This window comes from Blastomyces dermatitidis (genome assembly GCF_000003525.1).
Source record: "Blastomyces dermatitidis ER-3 genomic scaffold supercont1.15, whole genome shotgun sequence".
In the NCBI taxonomy this organism is placed as follows: Eukaryota; Fungi; Ascomycota; class Eurotiomycetes; order Onygenales; family Ajellomycetaceae; genus Blastomyces; species Blastomyces dermatitidis.
This window is the reverse complement of record NW_025544788.1, coordinates 952440-974376: the sequence shown is the minus strand read 5'-3', so window position 1 is coordinate 974376 and position 21937 is coordinate 952440. Positions and strand designations below refer to the sequence as shown.

The 21937-nt window shown below is 47.1% G+C and overlaps 7 protein-coding genes and 1 non-coding gene across 8 annotated transcripts; 5 read left to right on the top strand and 3 right to left on the bottom strand.

Moving 5' to 3' along the window:
• The first annotated feature begins 36 nt into the window (after positions 1–36).
• On the top strand, positions 37–108 carry BDCG_17986. Its single transcript has one exon. It is a non-coding gene; the product is annotated as a tRNA-Met (tRNA).
• Positions 109–1379: 1271 nt separating this feature from the next.
• Positions 1380–3789, bottom strand: BDCG_09465 (plasma membrane channel protein; the record flags this gene model as incomplete). The annotated part of the gene is made up of 3 exons (XM_045425256.1): positions 1380–3414; positions 3488–3641; positions 3705–3789. 3 exons carry the CDS (start codon positions 3787–3789, stop codon positions 1380–1382), a joined length of 2274 nt encoding a protein of 757 aa, XP_045273794.1.
• Positions 3790–4151: 362 nt separating this feature from the next.
• On the bottom strand, positions 4152–9349 carry BDCG_09463 (nuclear envelope protein Brr6). Its single transcript, XM_045425255.1, has 3 exons — positions 9047–9349; positions 8083–8966; positions 4152–8016 (listed from the first exon to the last, which is right to left on the bottom strand). The coding sequence occupies exons 1-3, from the start codon at positions 9168–9170 to the stop codon at positions 7642–7644; spliced, it is 1383 nt and encodes a 460-aa protein (XP_045273793.1). The 5' UTR covers positions 9171–9349; the 3' UTR covers positions 4152–7641.
• A 925-nt stretch (positions 9350–10274) lies between these two features.
• Positions 10275–17129, top strand: BDCG_09462 (bZIP transcription factor). Its single transcript, XM_045425254.1, has 4 exons — positions 10275–11628; positions 11709–11724; positions 11786–12138; positions 12231–17129. Exons 1-4 carry the CDS (start codon positions 11560–11562, stop codon positions 12822–12824), a joined length of 1032 nt encoding a protein of 343 aa, XP_045273792.1. The 5' UTR covers positions 10275–11559; the 3' UTR covers positions 12825–17129.
• On the bottom strand, positions 14133–17983 carry BDCG_09461 (chromatin remodeling complex subunit; the record flags this gene model as incomplete). The annotated part of the gene is made up of 9 exons (XM_045425253.1): positions 14133–14165; positions 14252–15064; positions 15153–16090; positions 16153–16473; positions 16559–16792; positions 17554–17638; positions 17709–17753; positions 17856–17912; positions 17981–17983. The coding sequence occupies 9 exons, from the start codon at positions 17981–17983 to the stop codon at positions 14133–14135; spliced, it is 2529 nt and encodes an 842-aa protein (XP_045273791.1).
• A 348-nt stretch (positions 17984–18331) lies between these two features.
• On the top strand, positions 18332–18976 carry BDCG_09460 (chromatin-remodeling complex subunit ies6; the record flags this gene model as incomplete). The annotated part of the gene is made up of 1 exon (XM_045425252.1): positions 18332–18976. One exon carries the CDS (start codon positions 18332–18334, stop codon positions 18974–18976), a length of 645 nt encoding a protein of 214 aa, XP_045273790.1.
• A 20-nt stretch (positions 18977–18996) lies between these two features.
• BDCG_17985 (uncharacterized protein) lies at positions 18997–19286 on the top strand (the record flags this gene model as incomplete). Its single annotated transcript, XM_045427024.1, has 2 exons — positions 18997–19059; positions 19149–19286. The coding sequence occupies 2 exons, from the start codon at positions 18997–18999 to the stop codon at positions 19284–19286; spliced, it is 201 nt and encodes a 66-aa protein (XP_045282948.1).
• A 1287-nt stretch (positions 19287–20573) lies between these two features.
• Positions 20574–21431, top strand: BDCG_09459 (Got1 family protein; the record flags this gene model as incomplete). Its single annotated transcript, XM_045425251.1, has 3 exons — positions 20574–20639; positions 20693–20719; positions 21123–21431. The coding sequence occupies 3 exons, from the start codon at positions 20574–20576 to the stop codon at positions 21429–21431; spliced, it is 402 nt and encodes a 133-aa protein (XP_045273789.1).
• Positions 21432–21937: the final 506 nt, after the last annotated feature.

Here is a 21937-nt window from a genome sequence, read left to right as displayed (position 1 = left end):
AGTATACTGCTATCTGCGCCACTTTATCACCAGCCGAGCATGTTGGCGCAGCGGAAGCGCGCCGGGCTCATAACCCGGAGGACCTTGGATCGAAACCAAGACATGCTAAAGAAAGATTCCTTTTTCCTTGCTTTAAAAATAAATCTCTTGCTTAGTTACCTCACATAATTCTCTCTCTTCTCTTTTTTTTTTTTTTTTTTTTTTTTTTCTTTTTTTTTGATCTCTGCGCTTTCTGATCCACGAATGATATGTGATGGTAGCTACATGTTACTCTAGGAAAGAAAAAGAAGGCGGAACTCAACGCAGAATATCAAGACATCAGACTGACTAGGAAAGAATGACGTGCAAATGAAACCTCTGCACTCTCGCGGAACCAACATGTATGTTATCTCAGCGGGCTCAGACCCTCTGGCTCGGTTTGAACAGGTTGCAGCATTATTATTAACTAGTTAATCCAGCATGACACTAACCTACTTTTGATACAAGTCATGTGCTCAGAGCAATCCTCACCAGAGAATCTGAGAAGAAATGATTTCATCTTCAATGAAGATTTCTGAGATTTACAAGGATTTTTCAGATTCTTCAACTTTGACTTTCTATTACTATATATTCACATATCTTTGAGATTTGAAAATCACCTTAGCTTATAGCTAAAGAGAAGAAGAATAGAAATATTTCTTTAATATTTTAAAAAAATCTATATTTAAGATAGATATATACTCTTGAAAATGATCATATTTTTTGATCTCAGAATTTCTAAGAGCTTTTTTTTGTATGAGAAATTGAATTAAAATTCCTGTGTTTAAAAACACACTGATCAACTTTGAGATGATACTTCTATTCTAAGAACTTGAGATATGAATATAAAAATCAGATACATCACAAGAACATTGTTATTCTAAGGTTTCAAGATGATACAGAAATGATGAATCTATGAAATTGAGTTGAAATTCTCTTTCATACTCAGAGTACTGAGTAAATCCTTCTCATGTTGCTAATAATCAGAAACTGTTTCTTCTCAGACACTTCACAAGATATCATCACTCACATGACCTGATTTTACTATTTGGGTTAGCTTATTGCTTATTTGAGGTTAGCTCATGACATAATCATCAATCCAGTGTTAAAACAGCAATGAATATCTGGAGAAGCGTCTGAGCTTGCTGAGATAACATGTATGCTGCATGCTCGAGAAACCGAAAATCAACCCTCAAACCCCACCAAAAAAAAAAAAAAAAAAAAAAAAAAAAAAAAAAAAAAAAAATCAAAGTCAAAGGAACAATGCTAGCCCTATCCTATCCATCGGTGCCAACCACTCACTCATCTTCCAAAAACCTATTTGCCTCCTAACATTCACACCCCAATCCTAACAAGAATACTTACTGCACTTTTTTCTCCTCCACGCCCGTGCTCAACTCCGCCTCAATAATACCTTCCCCGACAACGCTCACCTCCCAGGTACCCCGCTGACGGCCCCAGAACACATCCCCCACCGACGAATCGTGCTGACTCATCCGCCGCGCATCCTCTTCTAGTGATTCCCGCGTGACTGTCGACTTCTCCTGTCCATTGTCATGCTGAGAACTATGCGCATGGCGTTCCGTATCCACACCCGCCACCCCACTATCCTGCTTCTCCCGCGCCGGCGTTGCGTCGAAATACTGCTTACGCACTAGATACCGCTCCACACGCTCCTGGCGCGTGGCCGGTGTCTCGATCTTGGATATCGCTACCTGCACCACCAGCCGTATGATAAGGTATATATGCTCCGCGAAGAATATGACAAGCAGTAACACCCACCCGGTAATCTGTGAGGAGCTGCCATCCGGCCCAAGCCCGTCGTTGGAGAACATGTACACCAACGCCGCATTCGTGATACTGCCCAGCCACGCGAGGAACTCGATCGACTGCACCCAGGAGCCGATGCTGTCGGACCGGAAGGGGACGGGCCGGCGGCATTCTATGCAGATCTTGACCAGGTCAGAGCGTAGCTCGACCCAGTTGTTTACCAAGAAGGAGAGTGGGACAAGCGGCCAAATGACGGAGAAGAGGGAGAGGTAGCCGAATTGGACACACATTTCGCGCAAGTCAGCGGCGACATCGTATTCAGTGAGTGAGGCCTCATCGCGGACGCGGGTGAGGAATTCAGATTCGCTGGGGACGTCTTCTAAGATCGCTGCAGCGGGCGTAGCGGAAGCTGCTTCAGGCGTGGACGAGCCACTGCTTTTCGTCGATTTGGCTTTTTCTTGAGTGTATTCTTGGTACTTGCGCATGAGCTTCCGTTTGGCATATGGGAGGACGATCTCGAGGCCCTGGTTGACGACCTGCGCGGTGACGGTGAAGTAAATTACTTGCTTGCGGAGTCGGGATGGGTTGATCTGAAAGGCCGATGCGGACTTCTGCAGCTCGTCCATCTCCGATGATGTTGTAAATGGGCTGACAGTCAGGTGGAATACGTCGAGATATGGGACTATCACTCGGCCGCATGGCACGTAGACGAAGGCTGTGAGGAAGATTGGGAGGTAGGATGTGATGAAATTCAGAACGAAGATTTTGTGGGTTAGCGCCACGTCGTAACTGTCCTGCGTCTCGTAGTTCTCGTAGTCGGTGAGACGCTTCGCGATGTTGGTTAAAACGGCGGAGATAGTGGGAACAAATAAAGAGAGCAAGATTGTGGGGATGAAGACGAGATATGACTTGAAGGGCCCAGCATAAATTTCGGAAATGAAGATCTCAATCGCAAAACAAGTAGCTATTAGAGTACCCAATGCAAGAACTGCGACAATTGCAAAGGGTGCCTGGAGAAGCTGTCTGCCTAGACGCGTGGTTGACGGGAATAGCAGCAATTCCTCTCCAGTCGCAGGATCAACGGATTTCGAAAGATACTGGAACTCCCTTCTCTTGGTACGGATTTCGGAAACATTTTTCACTTGCCAGCGAATCCGCAGGTCTCTTTCCTGTCGCTTCCACATTTCGGCAAACAGGACGCATGACAGACAGTTCACGATCGCATAGACGATGGAGAAATTGCCCAGAAGAACCCAGCACGCAACACCAAAGGCGGCGGGAAAGACGAGGAATGAAAAATACGACTGCAAGAAAGCGAAGTAGAAGCCGATCTTTTCACCGTGGTGGTTCCGGATTTGGTCGAGGTCATCCGCCGTAAGGAATGTTTTACTGGTCCAGGCTTTTATCCACGTCTTGTTGAGGAGCTTGTCGTGCAATGGGAAGACTGAGTCTACATGGTTCCACTCGCCGTATTTGGGAGTGATTCCTGCACCGCCTTCGTTGCTGGGAGCAGTGATCATATTGTGCACCATGAGGAGCCGTTCTGCGTCGGTCTCAGGGGTATATGAGCCCTTCGCATTGGGATTTGGTTGCGAATTGCGCACACCATGCAGCCAATCCCGTACCCTATGTATGTGTGGGCAGGTTAATTTGAAAAAGCGCACAATGAGTTCATAAATCAGACCGGAACGGAGCGTACCTGGATCGATATAAAGCTTCACCCAAGGATTTCTCTTGGGCCTTTACAAATATCAGAAGGCTCTGGTCTGTTCCGGGACGCACCTCCGTCTGCAGCCCGACATCTGATAGAACTCGGATGAGCTTCTTGAACTGCTCCTTAGCTTCATTTTTGTCTACGCCCGTCAGCTATGGGGTTTATCTTGTACTAGTAAAGACTGGAAATATTTCACACGAACCAACTTTGGAGAAGCGGTAGAGCACGACATAATCCACCTCGAAGTTCTCCGTCAGCGTGTTTTGGTGAGGAATGCCAGCACCCATGGTGGGCTACTACCAGGGGCTAGTGTACGCCGCACAGATATGCGGCTACTGTAGTAATAAGTTCATAACGGGAGGGATGTGTGGTATGTGTGGCGGGAAGTGAGTGTGGACGTTGTCGTCTGGATGTTGATGCTCCCGAGCTCTGCCAACAAATTCCCTGTTTCGAGCCTAGCGTTGTGCCAAGACCAGATCCTCAGCTACATAACTACGTCATCGGCAGCGGGCCGATCGAGCTAGCCCAGTATGGACTGGTTAGGGCTACGCGGGAATGGGCCCTATAATAATTAATAAATGTCTCCCCGGTTAGTTGAAGTGTATCCTGAACACCTGAGAAACGGAATCAAGTAAACTAAGCAGGGGTGGGAATATCAAGCTTTAATCTGTGGTGTAACTTAGCTCCCAAATTCTGCCTATGTTTGCAGAGATCAACATCTCTAGCGAGCAGAGTCATTCGAGGTTAACAGTCAATCTGCAAGACGGCAGTGACGCTGAAAGGGGCCAAATTTTATTTCCATGTTTCCCATTGTACTATACGATGCTAGAGCAATCGACTTAGCGAAGAGCAAGGAGGACAAGACCTCGTTTCCATGCCAATGCGAAAGGGAATCTGCAAACCTCCAGACCTCCCACCCCCTCTCAGGCAATAGACGACAACCGCTAATTCTAAACCCATCCTCAGTCAAACTCAGTCGGCTTTGGCCAACGCAGTTTCCCCTGCAGCTAGATTCTAGCTAATTAACCACTAGGGATCAGTCTTCCGCCGCCAGCTTCGTCAACTCCTCCCCATCCACCATCATCTTCATCCACTCCTGGAATGATGGAGTGGCAATTGGAGCAATGATGCCTGGGATCGGAAAGATTTTCAAACAGAACAGATACCCTGCCGCAAGGGAGTCAGTCTATAAGCGGCGACGCAGCAGACTTTTGTCATAGTTAACCCTTGTTGCTGCCCCTTTTTAATAGACATTGGTCATTGCATGATCGCCGGTTATAGCAGAGATTTCCAGGTTGTAACTCTATTAGTTATGTGCCCGAGTGAAACACTGCCCGGCACTTCATGCCGCACTTTCTCAGCTTTTCTATTAAATGATTCTTCTGCTGCTGTTGGAACATTTCTATACTGTCTAAACTTTCTGACTATGAATTGTCCATAGTCTTTGTTTCTTTTTCCTAACCGTTGCCTTTACTTCTGCTTCTTTTCTTTCTTCTCCCCCCTTGGAGTCAACACCGCTATCATACATAACAAGTAGCCTGCACTGCCCGTACGGGGGGTTCGAGGATATGATGATTACCTGATGATTCGCAATGACTCAGAACTTGCGGAACCGTGTGGATGCGGAGCTTCTCGGCCTCTGTGATATCCTCCTGTCTTCCTGGGGATTTTTTCCTGCCGTCATCAAACTGACATGTCAGCTCTTAACTAGCCACGATGGGCTATAAACAGGAACTTCGATGTCATTATTCCTCAATTCAAAACATTTGCTATTGCATTTAGCATCATTGGCCTTGTGCCATCGATTGTAGCCGCATCATCTTTCTCACTCCCTGCCGGACCTGTGGGTATGGTTTGGGTGCTTTGCAGATATAAACTCGGTGAGAAAGTTGAACATGCGCCAGTTCACAACTCGGTGCTATGATCTTTCAGGGCGAGTGGCTTTATTTTTGTTGTTGGGCTTGCGATTGTAAGTCAACATCTATGCTGCCGTGCGCTACCTATAACATATTTTCCAGTCCGATCTTGCATCGTCTCTTCCCACATCTGGTGGTCTATATTGGTGGACACACTATCTCGAGCCGGAAAAGTTTAGAAAGCCACTCAGCTTCCTTGTTGGATACAGCAATACCATTGGTCTCATTGAGGAGATATGTTCCATTGACTTGTATGAATCCTTATCTCCCATCAGACCCTTCTATGCATTTGGTTCCTACTGACGATGCACAGATGGGTTCGCTCTGATGCTCTTGTCCATTCCTTCCATTGCATATGAATGGTCGGCGTCCTCACCAGCTGTGTATGGAGTTTTTGTGGGATGTGTGATAACCCATGCAATTGTGGCCACATTCGTTCAAATATCATGCACAGAATCCAAACTGGTGTCATCATGGCCAAATTCACACTGGTCATAGCCACCATAATTGCCTTGCCGGTTGGGAAATCCAGAACTGCACAGGGATTGAATTCTGGAAGCTATGTGTTTACTCATGAGGAAAATCTCTCAGCTTGGCCTACTGGTTGGGCCTTGATGCTTGCGGGCTACCCCCAATATGGACAATTGGAGAGATGGATTCATATGCTCATATGAGTGAGAAGGCAAGCAATGCAGCAAAAGCAGTTCCTTGTGGCATTCTGGGATCTATTTCTCAGAAGCATGTTGGATCTTTGAGTTTATCACAGTTTGTGTGATAGTGACTTCAATGAATCAGGAGATTAGAGCCTAGATGGACACTCCTTTGAGTAGCCGATGGCTTAGGTCTGTGCTGCTGTTGATTCATAATGCTCTAGGAAAGACCGCTCTTGGCTTCATGGTGGTTTTGACATCCCTTCAGTATTGGATGGGTTTGAGCTTGGTAAGGCCATGCAATTCAAATCAAATATAGCTAGCTTCTGTAGAATTGATAGCTTGTGGCTGCATCACGGCAAAGTTGGGCCTTCGCCCGAGACCGTGCACTTCCTTTTTCCAACTCTTTTAGAAAGCTTCAGACGCAAAGCAGCTTGCGTTTCCAACCAATACAACAGTCTGGGATGTGCATTCACAGCTATCATCCTCGGCGTTATTTTTTTTGATCAATTCGACGGCTGCTAACGCTCTCTTCCCGCTGGGTTCTTCGCGAAATGCTTTAGCATGGGCCACTCCTATTTTCTACTGCGTTGCCTAGGGCCAACATAAATTTAAGCCAGGTCCTTTTGTTTCGCTCTTGTATCCCGCATTTGAAATTTCAATCTGCATGTTCCTGCTACCAAGGCCATCTCCAACAGGTAAATGGTTCAGACGTTATGGTCTGGGGGAAAATGAACACAAGCGACCAATCTTCAATAAGCATTGCAATTTAGTGCTCAATGGGACTAGGAGAATAGGGCTTCTCTCACATGTTCAAAAAAAAAAAAAAAAAAAAAAAAAAAAAAAAAGCAATTTGATTTGATTTGATATCCTTTTTGGGTCTGTTGGTTGTTCAATGGTAAAAAGCTATAGGAGGAAAAATATGAGTGATGCATTACTTTTGACCTCGCAAAGGATAGTTAAGGACTCATCTGCGTCACTCTAGAATACTAGAAAACACAATCACGGGCTCGATTTGAATGTAATACACTATGGAATGATGATAAGGCAAAATACCATGAACTAGAAACCCCCTTCGGGGTTGGGACTGCCCCTGAATAGCGAATGATTTAACTTACCCTTATGCCGCGTTCGGTTCCGCTTGGGGTAGATCAGGTTTCCACTTAGGATAGCCCCAAGCAATGGTTATAGCTTGCTACTCCAAAGCTGACTCCGGCGACCAAAGGGACTTTTGCTGATGCCAAATATTAATGATATAGTTAAGAATAATAGAAAATATCCGGGTTTTCGTTGGCTTGTGTAGTAGCTCAGCAGATTTTAAAGTGGGAGAGAGAGAGCGAGCCACATCTCCTGCACAGCGCCCATGTATTCGCCACATATTGGCAAGGGGCGGTTACCCGGGCGCTCAACCCATTCAAATGAGAAATTGGTGTGGCTATGAGGACTACGGAGAAGTGGAGAGTCATGACAAGTAGAGTGTACTGGCAAGGATAGAAGATGTGCTTATAGGGTGCGCGATTTCGTGGTGCCTGAATAAGATCACTGTCTCCCATGAACGCGTGTTGTATCGATTTCAAGCAAAAGTTCTCTCACGTTTGACGGGACTTGGCGTTTTAGGATCATCGCGATCCCCGTGCTCTGAAGTGGAATGCAGAGCAAGTCGCCTCGGCTGCCAGTCGTCTTGATTTTTCTTTGGTTTTCGATGACTTATGTTGGCATCTTGATTAAAAGCGTGGTTGGACGGGGGATCGAAATAGTGGCCATGCCCATATGATGGAAGTCCGGAAGAATAGGGGATGTGCGACTGCTGTTGGTGCATTGATGGGGATGGATAGGGCATGTATGGATGCGACGTCGGGGAAGGGGGGTTATTTGACTTGTTGCGAAAGAAGGAAAAGGTTAAATTTGAAACGGCGAAACACGACGTTATCGAGGCGATGAAGAAAAACTGTGAATCCTCGTTTAGCAGAAGTAAAAATATAACCAGTCTAGTTGTAGGAAATATGTTTCATACCATAGTTTTAAAACTTATCGGCTCGATAAAACCGTTGAAAATTTCCGCCAGAGTCTGCGCGGAGACTTTGGCTCTCCCCACTTTGGCAGGGTCACGGTTCATGCATCTCTCCCAGTTCTCACAGATGGCCTCCAAAGCAGGTAATCTCCGTCCATCTTCGCCGCCGCATCGATTTTCCATATAGTTTTTCGCGCAAACAGCCATATCAGCAAGAATATCGGCGGACACCTTTTCGCTCTCCCGGTCGACGTCTGCCTGAATCGCAAGTAGGAACGCGATAATGATGTAGAGCGTTAGTAAGGCGAGGACAAGATTGAACATAAACTGAGCGTAGTATGAAAGAATGCGAGGTATGTGCGGATGTGATTCTAGGAAAGTGAAGAGGCGAGAAAAGAAAGCGAATTCAAGCCCCTGAGGGACGTTTTGCTTGGGTGTCCGGGAATGCGCCGCGTCTTCGCTGTTACTAGGTTCGTTGTTGGCGCTTTCATCACTGGCCCTTTGTCGCTTCCTATCGATTTCACGGTCTCGACGTCGCTTTTTATGGACCCTGGTAACAAGGACGTTCGAGTACTTGGATTTCGGGATCTCACCCCGTCCTGGGCTGGGTGCGAACCGTCCGTAGAAATTAAACAGAGAATTCCTCCTGTCTGCTCTGCCTCCCTTTTCGGGCGTTTCATCATTATCTGCATTCTCTGGAGAAGAAAGGTTTTCCGGACCAGATGAAAAGTCGACGTCCGCCTTATGGCGAGGGGTCATAAATGGAGAGCTGCGGGGCCCTGTGGTGGACGAAGCGGGCGGTTGAGAGAAAAGGAAGGGCTGGGAGGATGGCTCACGCAGGGCCGGAGTTGACGACTTTGCCGGTGAATCGAAAAGGCTATAAGGACCTTTAACAGTCAAGCAACCACAGTTAGTAAACGGAATAATATGCGTAAGTTTGAAGCCATTTCAACATCAGTAAGCTCACGTTTCTTGTCCTTGGTTCGATTCTGATGCTCCAATGCGAGCTGGTAGAATGGAGATTTGGTATCTCCAGTGGTACGGCTCTGCCATTCGAAGTCCATGGGTGTTTCATTTGCTCGTCTGTCCATGCTTATTGACCCTGGAGGCAAAAGATGATTCCTAGAGTTGGAGGATGATTGTCCAGCGAAGGATTTGGCTGGAGGTTGAAGTTTGAAGTTTGTTGATGGCTTGGCCCGACAACCGGGGGATATTTTAGTTGGGACTAGCCGCGACTCTCCCAACGTGGGTACTTGCGGCCCTACCCAATAGTACTCCGTAGGTGGTAACTTATTTAATCATTAACAAAAAACGCTGTAACGTGAGCTCACGTGCCCCCATCAAAAATCCGTAGTGGCGCCTTGCTCAGTGGCTTATCTCAGCAAGCTCAGACGCTTCTCCAGATATTCATTGCTGTTTTAACACTGGATTGATGATTATGTCATGAGCTAACCTCAAATAAGCAATAAGCTAACCCAAATAGTAAAATCAGGTCATGTGAGTGATGATATCTTGTGAAGTGTCTGAGAAGAAACAGTTTCTGATTATTAGCAATACAGAAAGAATTTACTCAGTACTCTGAGTATGAAAGAGAATTCTAACTTAACTTTATAGATTCATCATTTCTGTATCATCTTGAAATCTTAGAATAACAATGTTCTCATGATGTATCTGATTTTTATATTCATATCTCAAGTTCTTAGAATAGAAGTATCATCTCAAAGTTGATCAGTGTGTTTTTGAACACAGGAATTTTAATTCAATTTCTCATATAAAAAAAAACTCTTAGAAATTCTGAGATCAAAAAATATGATCATTTTCAAGAGTATACATCTATCTTAAATATAGATTTTTTTAAAATATTAAAGAAATATTTCTATTCTTCTTCTCTTTAGCTATAAGCTAAGGTGATTTTCAAATCTCAAAGATATGTGAATATATAGTAATAGAAAGTCAAAGTTGAAGAATCTGAAAAATCCTTGTAAATCTCAGAAATCTTCATTGAAGATGGAATCATTTCTTCTCAGATTCTCTGGTGAGGATTGCTCTGAGCACATGACTTGTATCAAAAGTAGGTTAGTGTCATGCCGGATTAACTAGTTAATAATAATGCTGCAACCCGTTCAAACCGAGCCAGAGGGTCTGAGCCCGCTGAGATAACTCAGTGGCATTGTCCTAGCAATTGCTCCTACCACCACCCCTACCGCCTCTACCGCCCCACAGCACCCCCTATCACTTCCACTTCATACCTCTACCCCCATCTTACCACTCACTCTCTTACCACCCCTTTCACCTCTACTCTCTCTATCATCATCACTGCCTCTACCGCCTCACAGCACTCTCTATCACTTTCACTCTCTATCTCTACTCTCATCTTATCATTCTACTTCTCTCTTACCATCTCTATCACCCCTCTCACTTCTATCACCTCTATCATCATCACTGCCTCTATCACCTCTCTCTATCACCTTTTTCACTCTCTAGTCTCTCTATTATCACTGCTATCTCTACTGCTCTGCAGTCTCTTCTATCACTTTCACTATCTCTATTTCTCTCTTACTATCTCTACCACATTTTGATCTCTGTGTTTATAGTATATAGTTACTGCTAAGTACTCTGTAATAAAGTCTCATATGATGTCATGTGCATCTCTTTGAATTCATGAATGAGATTGAATAGCTGACTCTGCAGTCTGTAGTAGTACAGCTCTGATTAATCTGATAATAGTGATAGAGATGATACAGAGTGAAAGAGAGTAGTAGAAGAAGTAGAGGTGATGATGGTGGTGATAGAGAGTGAAAGGGGTGGAAGAGGTGGTAAGAGTGAGTAGAGATAGGGGGTGGAAGTGGTAGAGGGATAGGGGTAGAGAGTGGAAGTGGTAGAGGGGGCTGCGCAAGCAGCAGAGCGAGCGTAAGCGAGCATTTGATGCTTGTAAGTAGTTACGGAGTATATTATTAGTTAACAGAATTTCCCACCAAGATTAGTCACTGTCTAAGCTGCTCTTTTGGTAGCGCCCTCCCTCGCTCCGTCCGTACGGTGTAAATAGATGTTCGGAGCTTCGGAGCCCGGAGGCTCTGATTTGTCAGCTGCCGGATGCTGAGTAAGCCTCCCGCTCCCGATTTGGCGACTTCTTAATAATCCAATGATTCATCCGCTGCTGACTGATCCGTATTCTTCTTCTTCTATACAACTGGCTCGACTCGGCCTTGATGACAGCGACAGCGAGGTTGATATCCGCATATTGGCTTGTTCATCGATCGATAGTAGGATATTGTGCTTCCAGGTGGGCTATTTGCAAACACACGCAGACATACACAGGGACAGGGCCCGCCTACAACCTCCTCCCGTAGCCCCGTTGCTGACTACGCCTCCGCCCGCCGATTAAATAACACCTTACTCATCGCCTCTGCCTCCTCCATTCGCCACCCACCAAGATCCTCCAGAGCAAAAAGTATCTCGAGAGATCTCCTCGACTTGATTATGACCCTGCAGCACGCGCTAGCTCCAGCGCCCCATCCCCAAATGCAAGACCTCAAGAACCAAGTCCAGGTATGAGTCCTCTCCTTTCCCTGTCCACTGGCTGGTGCAATTGTTTTCCGGACATTTTATTAATTAAATTGCCCTCACAGGACCATGCTGATCAGGGTGAGCTTCCGTCTTTCATCTATATAAAAAAGTACTCCATAGCTAACAGCTATGATACCAGTCCTCCACGACCAGCTCCTGGCTGCCCAAGCCCAACACCTCCATCAATCCCACCCTCACCCCCATTCTCACGCCCACCACGCTCCTCCTCCGCCCCGTCCAACCCCCGGCGCATCGGCCGCCTCCCCGCGCGACCAAACAAACACAAGTAACGCCAACGCCGCAAACATCACCATCGACCCCGCCATCGCTGGCCCCTCTGCCATGATCCCTCCGACTGCTGCGCCGCCCACGGCTCAGGGTCAAGCACCCGGGCCCGACATCCCCATGGAAGATCATACGGACGGGCGTAAAACTTATGGCAAACGCGAACTGTCCACCTCCAAACGCGCCGCGCAAAATCGGGCTGCCCAGGTATGTACTTCACACCCATCATCTTACCCTATCCTACCCCTCTGCGCCACTTGCCGACGCGACTTCTAACACGTAACGTAAACAATCCATAGAGAGCTTTCCGCCAGCGCAAGGAAGGCTACATCCGCAAACTCGAAGAACAAGTAAAGGACTACGACCTTCTCGTCGAAAACTACAAGGCCATCCAGGCCGAAAACTATCAGTTGCGCGAATACATCATCTCCCTCCAATCGCGTCTCATCGATTCACAAAACGAAGTCCCCGAGCTACCGGGGAACATTGACCTGTCCCAGCCGCGGAGCGATCCGCCCGCACCTGCCATTAACGCCGCTACTACCTCCGCCGCCGGTGCCGCTGGAAACGTTGCTACCACCACTGCTGGCAGTGCAGGGGCAGGTGGGGGCGACCAGGCGGAGGTTAACGCGTTGAACCGCATTGCCGTGGCTGGGCTTGGAATGCGGAAACACCAGCATGAGGAGGCCGCGTTTTTAGGGAATAATACCAACGACAACACTGCGGGCAATAATGCCAATGTCGGCGGCGCGAATGTGAACGTGAATAATGGGAATATGAATGTAAATCCGGAGGCAGATTCGCCGTCAAAGAGGATGCGGTTTGATGGGTTGCCGGATGTGGGGATGGGCGTTGGCATGGGGGATGGTGTTAAGGGGGATGTCACGTCGTGACCATGGCCGTAACTGTGATGTGGTCGCTGTGGCAGCACGGTAAATTTGGAGATCAGGCGGGATCCATTTCTCTTTTCCCCTTCTCCCGTTTTGTGTATATCACAAATGTGGCATGGTATCCCCAACACAACCCTGCCCACCTGCCCATGCCCATACCCATACCCATCCCGTTTCAAATCTCCTGGCCTAATACTTGTCCTGTAATCCCTCTTTGGCGTTTGGAGGTATATTTGTTTTTCCTTATTCTTTTCCTCACGTCTGGTTTGTCCAATCAAATTTATCCTATCGCGTGTCCCATCTCATCCTTGTCTGGCACACAACATATCCATCCCGGCTCGTTTTCATTGTTCGTTTTCTCCTTTACTTATATTTTGGTACTACCGGCTATCCCCTTCCTGCTAACACCCAGTGGAATCTGGTATATCCGTTCCTGTTCAGCGTTCTCCACCCCTACCTTCTTACCCTCCATATGTAATCGCTTCACCCCGATAATTCTGTTTCCCTGTTCTGGCTGGTTTCCTTCTCCTGTTGCGCAGGTGTTTGTTCCATTTCCTTTCGCCTAGCCTGTCTGTTGTAAGTACTTGTGCACGTATGTATCTATCTATTGGATCTGAGCATCCCGCGTTTGATCTGCTCTCCGGCTCTAACGCCGGCTCGAGCTCTTGAGAGCCATGACTTCTGGAGTGCGTGGGAGGGAGCTTGGCGTCTGCTGCGGCGTTTGGAGGGCATTATGTTATGTTTCTTTTGTCACTAGCTTTATTAGTTTATTTCTTGTCTTCCTTTCTACCTTTTTCTTTTATAAAAAAATATCTCTTGGTATTTCCTAAACGTGAAATTTTGTGATTTGTACCTTAATTTTTGGTGTAGGAGGCATTTCTTGCTTTTCGATCCGATCTAGAGAGACCCAAATGAACTCAGTTTTGCGAGGGGATGCTAGTTAGTAGCGAAAGGAGAGCGCTCTATATATAGCTTGTTGATCGTGGCGCGCGGGGGAGTTGACCAAAACTTTACAAATTTTCACTACTTGATTTTTTACCTCTTTTCGTCGTCTCTTTTGTGACTTGAGTGAGAATGGAATGTCCCGGTTTTCATGAGCAGGACTTATCATGCAAGGAACACGGGCAGCCGTTAATTTATCTATTCAGCCTCCAAGAAATGGACATAGTAGAGGATAGTTAACTAAGGTAAAAGTCGTCAAATCCCATTCTTATAGTTAGCACCCGAATTTTAAATCCCATGCCATCCCGTCCCATACTCCAAATCCCATCCCGATATCAAACCACATTTGCACAAGATGAATTAACATACCTACGCATACCCTGCATTTCCCAAATTGTGTTCCTATCACATCAAGCACCATTAGCAAATTCAACCATATAGAACAACAGCTTAAACAAATGCAAAGATGGAAATGACGAAAGACATACCTTAATATAATCTCCCCCTTTCTCCAACCATTCCTGCCTACTAACCGCCGCACTCTGGAACTCGCTACCACCAGCCCACTCCGCTGCACCCCTCCAAGCATCCAACATCGAATCCCCCGCTTTCCTAACATTCAACACCGACCCCATCTCCACCGGTAACACCGTCCGAAACTCCGCCGCAAACCTCTCCTCAAACCCTTTAAACAGCGAATTACCCCCCGTAATAAACACATCCCTCAACAACTTTGCTCGCTCCTCCCCCGCCGAAAACCGCTGCTGGTTAACAATATCCGCCGCGATTTCCACGAGACCCGCTTGGTCCAGCCCAGCAATCGCCGATGGCTGGAACAGGACTTCGGGCACCCGTATGCGCTCCACGTTTAGATGGAGCTGGTGCGCCTCGCGCGTGCTTTCCGGATCAAACGGCCAGGGACCCCGTAGGAACATGTGGATCAGACTCTTGGTCCAATCCGACTGGGCGTCCAGGGTGTGATTCTCCGTGAAGTGCGGGTCATGCTCCAGGAGCTGCTGTTCGATCGCGCGGAGTTGGTTGGGGATGTCCATTTCGTCGTTGTCGTCATCGTCGGAGGCGGCGCCTGCTGCGTCCGGGCCCGTGGCGACGGTGCGATAGACGCGCCAGTCGTCGTCATTGGCACCGAAGGTGTCGTCGTCTGCACCTCGCCGACGTTTCTTGGTGGGTGTGTCGGAGGCGAGGTTTGCGAGGGTTTTCATGCGCATTTGGCTTGCAAGGGATTTGCGGTTGCCTAGGTCGGCTTTTAGGCGCTCTCTCTCTTTCAGTTTTTGGAGAAGGGTCTATACGGTTAGAAATTAATATGCCGTTTTGGCTCTATACAGGTGGGGTAGGGGACCTCTTCCCCGCCCCTAGGGGTAAGGTACATACCTCGCGAGCTTGCCTCCGCTCCTCAATCCACTCTTCAAAATTATTTTCACGCTTTTCATTATCCAGCCGCTCTTCCTCAGCCACCCGGGCCTTCTCCATCTCCTTCTCCGCCTTGGCACGTTGTCGCGCTTCGATGTTCGATTTCATGAGTCGTTGGTGGCGCTTCTCCTTTAAACCGGCCTCATCTAGCTCTTCGTCGGGAATATCCAATAATGGGAAGGTGGCTTCCTCCTGTTCCTCTGTTTCCTCATTTCCCAGATCCTTATTGCGGGATTTCTTAATGGACTTCTCGAGATCGCGTATTGTGCGCTCCAGATGTGCTTCGTCCTTCATATCTTCCGCATCGAGGATGCGCTTGACTTCTTTCTTTGATTCGGATGCTAGTCCCTGCTGTAGGTCCTTGTAATACTCCAATTCTTGCTCCTTTTTCATTAGTTTTTCCAGCCGCATCTTCGCAGCTTGTTCCTGTAGCCGTCTGCCGCTTTCTTTTTTCCTTTCTGCAATTCTCGCCAGCTCTTCTTCCGTCTTCTCCACGACAACATGTTCTGTAAACGGGTATTGGATGACACGGTCGCGCTCCTCCAAACCTGTCCAATCAAGATATCCCGATACCTCGCGGTCGTAGTCAGTCGAAACATAGCAGTGTTCATGGACCAGTTGTGTCATTTGATGCTCCGTCATGCGGTCAGGGAAGGTAGGGTATTTCAGTTTTAATAACTTCATCATGAACTCGGCTGCTTGTTGGCCGCCCCAATTCAACCGTGAGGAATTCGACAAGAGCGCCTTGGAGTTAACAACGGGGATGACGTGCGTAGAGGAGTGAGAGGATGAGATTACCAGCCCGTCCGTTCCGCGGTTATATCGGTATGAGAAGAGAGAGTCAATGCCGTAGGCGACTGAGGGGGCAGAGTAGCACTCAAAAAGAATTTCATTCATCACTATTTCCCGTTAGACCGTATATGAGAAGTAGATATATATGTAAAGAGTATATGAGGCATACTTCTCCTCGTGTAGCCCAGGTTAGCAATAGGCTCTGTCAGGACAATTGGCCTATCAACACCGCCATTCGCCCCGTCCACCCCCAGCTTCAGGAATATATAATCCAGCACGCCTTCCATGACGTCCCAGTTGCCAACGATATTTGTTCCCGGGTCGAAAGCATTCCGCACCTGGCCGCGCGTGGTCGCATCGACGTAGGCATCATATCCCGCAAAGTGACACGTCCGGTTAACCTTGCGATCGCGGTACTTGGCCATGACGGGCGGGATGATGAACCGAGGGGATTTGTCAAAGGACCAGCCTGCCTTGACGAGGTAGGAGCCTAGGCAGAGAAACACCATGTATATATAAGTAAAGCGGTCAAGCCAGATTGTGCATACGGGAATAAAAAACCAAGATATGCATACCGTTGTCAATCACGATGGCGCTGGAGCTCGCTGTCTCTCGGCTCTGTTCGTAGCCCTCCGGCTGCGGAGGCATGTAGCCCTTGAACGGCGGCTCTTGGATAGGATAAAGCTTGGGAGGCGGTTTTGGGTCATTTTTTTGGGAAATGTTAGCCGCCGCTCGAGGCGCGACGAGGGCGCGGGTAGAAATTATAGTCATGGCGACAGGGAAGAATGAGATTTGCGGAGGATGGAGCTCTCATGCGCAGTTCAAGTTAGCTTTGAGATGGGAGGTGGGGGCGCATTGTTTGAGATAGGATGGTTAGGAATTGAACTGGAGTGGTTTTGAATTAGCAGTGGTTAGATTTAACAGCTGAAGTGGCCGACATGAAGTTGAAAAGTTGAAGGTTTGGAGCTGGGAGGCGGCGTTTTCTTTCTTCTTCGGCCGCACCACAGGAAATATTTATGGAATAAAATGGCGCTCTTTTGAAATACTAACTAACTAAATACATCAATTTTGATATTTCAATGATTTACCTAAATATTCAGTAAATAGAGACATTATAATGGATACTACATTCATTCTACGCCCGAATTTAAATATCCCACGCAGGAAATCACTATGCCTATACACGCAGAACGTGAACAGTGTGAACTAGATGCATTCAGTGTATTCAACTAAATATTTAAACAGAAATGAAAAAAAAAAAAAAAAAAAAAAAAAAAAAAAAAAAAAAAAAAAAAAAAAAAAAAAAAACCCTCTCTCCCAACTCCATGAATCATTACCGCATTTCTAGATGCCCATCAATTCATTCAGAAGTAATACGCCATAAATAGCCAAACCAGAAGAATATGAAAGAAACTCATACTGCCCATCCAACTAAGCAGCCCGCAAGTTCCTTAACTCTTCCGTGGCTGTTCACGCAGAAGACAATTAATTAGCAGAGCGAGGAGTAATCAACCGAGCATAGTTCTAAACATCCTCCAGGGTGCAAAAACGTAAGGGGCAATGCACACACCTTCGAGATGGAAAAGCACATTGGACTGATAATTCTTAAACATCTGCGCAACTAGCTCGACGTTCATGTTTTGCACGTTGACCTCCTACTCAACCACAAGCATTAGTCCCATCCTTTCCCACAGTTAAAGACGGGTATTTTATGAACATACGGACCTGAAGGTTCTTATTCAATACCATGATCGCTTCGTTGAGTTTCTCCTGGAGTTTGGATGTTATTATTAGGATCTATGCGTATACCAATACAGCCAGCCCTGCCTGTGAGGAGACCATGCAATGTATGAAGGTAACATAGAAACATACAACATTGGTGATGATGCGCGAGAGGAGAAGGCTCTGCTGGTGTTCATGGGGGCTCTCCTGAAGAGTAGTTAGTAGATGCGTATATATATAATTAGATACTGGGCAGAAGGGGTTATGTACTGTACCATGGTTGCTGTGGTTTTGTTAGAGGAGGGTGGTCCTCTAGCCAAAAGAGAGAGCGATTAACTAAAATGATATAGCTGTCCCTTATTCTGTAATTTGCTGTCTCGATTCTCTCCTCCCTTTGCTGGTCTGTCTTGAACTGTTGATGGTTTGATTGTTTGATAGAAGCATCTCAAGCCTGTGTTTAGCAGATGTTTGCAACCTTGACAAACATCCAATCTATTTATCAAGCTCTCTCATAACCTCTCTTTCTTTCATCTTTCATCTTCATTCTAATCTTCAATTCTTTCCACGATATAACGCTGTTTTACCACTCTATCCAAGTCCATACTTTTCAATCCTCATCTACAATCATGGCCCCCGTCTCCACCGCCACGGATGACTCCCACCAAAAACTCCTTGACCAGCTCGATATGGGCCGCTTCCCACGCCCTTTCCGCAACCCGCACTGGAAACCCTCCGCTCGCCGCAACAAAAATGTAAAGCAAATCCTCTCTGAAACATCGCGCAAGGAAGCCTCCGTTCTTGCCAGCCAGAACAATTCCGGCGCCTCCACCCCATTCGCCCCCGTGTCTAGCACTCCCGTCACCGCAACCCCTGCAACGGAGAATGGAACCGGTGACGGCACCCCCATGACACCAGCCGCTGGAACAGGTGCAGGCGCGGCCTCGCGACCACCCAACATCGCCCAGGCGGCCCAGAGCCTCTCAACCCTGGTGCTGGAGAAGAACTTCCGCTCTCTAGCCCAAATGGGAAGTGGAATGGCAAATGGGATGGGTCCAGCAGTAACTTACACGAACATCGAATCTGCGCCTTCTTTGCACCCATCTTCGCAGAAGCGATACTGCGATATCACAGGCTTGCCCGCACCATATACGGATCCTAAGACGCGGCTGCGATATCATGATAAAGAGGTGTTTGCGGTTGTGAGGACGTTGGGACAGGGGGTTGCGGAGAGTTATCTGGAGGTTCGCGGGGCGCATGTTGTGTTGAAGTAGAAGGTTTGTTTTTGCTATTCATGAAGATTTTTCGATATTTGAATGACGATGACTCTGCGGTCTATATGTGGATGGGCCCAAAGGTACGTGTTGACTAATATTTTACTTTGCGAGACATGCGAATATCTGATTATTCTAGCTTATATTGATATTGACTTCTATACATATATAGAGAGAGAGAGGGCAATTGAACCCCACAGTCACGAAAAAATCCGAACAGACAAAGAAATGTCAGACCAACAAAGTCAAGCCTCACGCAGCCCACCCCACTCCTTTCGAGACGGGGTTCAATAGTGATGCTCCGGCTTAATCGTGACCTTTATTTTTGATCTCCGCCTGCAATATATCAATGATAGTACATGCAGAAAATCCGACGCGTTACCGCTATCCCATGGGGGATGGCAGTTACAGTGGCATAGGAGCAACTGTGGTCGTAGCGGCTTGGGGATCGGGATGGGATGGGGATGAAGATTGAGGATGTATTGGGCAAGCATGAGGCGGGATAGCGATGAGTCTGCAGGTGCTATACAAACATGGGGCACATGGGTTTAAATCGAGGAAAGTGTACAGAAGCGGACATTCTATTGCCTAGATGCAACGGGTGTTCCAATCACGTATTTTCGCTCAGAACATGATGGGGGTTGTCTGCTAGTTTCTAAACGATAAAACGTGAACATAGTGAATGTTTACCTTAAGGAGTCGGACAGGTCCATTGGCATATGTTCCTTTTCATAATCAATTCTTCCAGACAGTGGCTGTGGTTGTCGTTTAGCCCAGTTGGAGGAAAAAAATAAAATAAAAAGAGACGAGGAAACGAAAATTGAAGTTGGTGGAACATGTTTGGTTTTATTTTGGCGCGGTTAGCTTAGTTTAGGCGGGCGGGTATTCAGCAATCCACCGCCAATCAGTTGCCAGCAAATATTCTAGTTCATTTAGCGGCGCTGCCAGCCGCGCGTCTGGGATCCTCTCCCCAGAAAGCCAAAAGATAAAATAGAAGTAAAGCAAGATTATTTCAAAAATAACCTACAGTTATGTATGCTTTCTACAGACAACCCCCGTGTCCCTCTCCTTTTCAATTGCAGTGATTATTACACACTTCCCGATGCGTTGCCCGCTTATTTCTGCCAATCTCATCCAGATACTTCCCAAAGATCTCTACTACCTACCCAGCTGCCTACCGATCTACGTCTGCGCGGAACGAGATATCCCCTGAACATCCCTAGTCCGATAGGCCTCGAGCCCAATCCTGACAACCTCCATATCCTGCCATACTCGCCCGCGCTTCGTCGTGCCATACATTACCAGCACTAGCTCAAGGGTTTCGAGCGCCGGAAGGAGAGTAGCTGGGAATACACCGTAGCGTAAGAGCACAGTACTCGCGCCCAGCGGGGAAAGAAACAGGACAACCCCCCGCGGGTTGGAGAGAAATAAGAATTATAGACCGTCAAGATGCCGACAATGTGGTTATCAGATATACAGAGTGAGTACACTTGTTGTTAAATCGCTGTATTCCTTGGACATACGTTTGTAAGATTCGGAGGTGCATAATATGATGCTTGTAGAGGGAGCTGCGAATTTAAAAACATGTGCTTGCAATATGCGCCCGCGGATGCTGGGCCCATTGTGTTCCGCAGCAGGGCGGATTTTGTTCTCCACTTTGCAGGTCTGGAAAAATCGCATGCGCTACACATTGCTAACATAATACCTTTTTAACAGAGTTCGGGGTTGTGTTTTGTTCTGGCGGTATGTGAGGCATATCTACAACCTCCCCCGTTGCCCTGCGCTCGCCGTCCCTTGCGATTGGCAATTGGCGGCTGTAGATCCGTTATGGATTTTTCGCATTCGCAGCGAAACACGAAGTGAAAAGCTGGAGGCTAGCGTTTGACCTATTGTCTCTGATCGATTTTATATATGTAGGGGCATTATTCCTCTTTTTGGGCATTATGATGTTTTTTGATCGGTCACTGTATGTCCCCTTTCCCATACGCACGTACCTACAGAATTGAAAACCATCACTAACTATTGACTCTTTCAGCCTGGCAATGGGAAACGTAAGTACCGCTCTCTCTACTGTCCCATTTCCAAAGATTAGGAGAACAAAACATACCTACGTACCTCCAGCAGCACTTCTAACCAACCCCAACAGATCCTCTTCCTAATCGGCCTCCCCCTTATCCTCGGCCCTTCCAAAACCCTCTCCTTCTTTGCCCGCCGCCAAAAGATCACAGGAACCATAACCTTCGCGCTAGGAATCCTTCTAATCCTCTTCCGTTGGCCGCTGATCGGCTTCTGCGTCGAGCTGTACGGTCTCTTCGTGCTATTTGGGGACTTTTTGGTTACCTTGAGTGGGTTTGTGGGGTCTGTCCCGGTGGTGGGACCGTCGTTGAAAAGGGTATTGGTGTTTATCGGGACGGCGGGCGGGAGGAGGGGCGGGGGTGGGGAGTTGCCGGTTTGATTTTGGTTGATTAATATTAATTGATACGTTTTGGGGTGCTGTTATGGGTCATGTTTGATACTGGAAGGAACCGGAGAGGAAACGGGAGGGAGTACGTGATATCCTGTTATATATGTCCCCTGTTTCCTTTCTTCTTAATCTTGCTATTTTTCTTCATACTTTTCTCCGTCTATTTTCATAGTTATTTATATCTGTCTCGTAAATTCTATTGTGAAGCCGGCGGATGGATACGTTATATATCACTATATCTTCAATGTCATCATCACACTGTACATATAAGAAGACACAAGGAACGAGAAAGCCACCTTTGGCCACATGATCAACTACATCTTTGCGGCATTTGTAACATGATAAGGTATAATTCAGTATAAAAAATCGGACGCTCTGCGTAAGAAGAGCCTAGAGGGTATTATTTGTAGAAGCGATTATACGACCAGAGCGTCTGCATTGGATGGTCCAGGGAGCTTCAGAAACAAGCAGGATATTTTCAAGGATCCAGAGAATAT

Excerpts from the sequence above, each read along its gene's own strand:
- BDCG_09463 (XM_045425255.1), bottom strand. The coding sequence starts at position 9,170 with ATGGACAGACGAGCAAATGAAACACCCATGGACTTCGAATGGCAGAGC. Across the intron at positions 8,967-9,046 it reads TCGAACCAAGGACAAGAAAC|GTCCTTATAGCCTTTTCGAT; the intron begins GTGAGCTTACTG and ends TGACTGTTAAAG. Across the intron at positions 8,017-8,082 it reads CGATAAGTTTTAAAACTATG|TTTTTCTTCATCGCCTCGAT; the intron begins GTATGAAACATA and ends GAGGATTCACAG.
- BDCG_09462 (XM_045425254.1), top strand. The coding sequence starts at position 11,560 with ATGACCCTGCAGCACGCGCTAGCTCCAGCGCCCCATCCCCAAATGCAA. Across the intron at positions 12,139-12,230 it reads CGCAAAATCGGGCTGCCCAG|AGAGCTTTCCGCCAGCGCAA; the intron begins GTATGTACTTCA and ends AACAATCCATAG.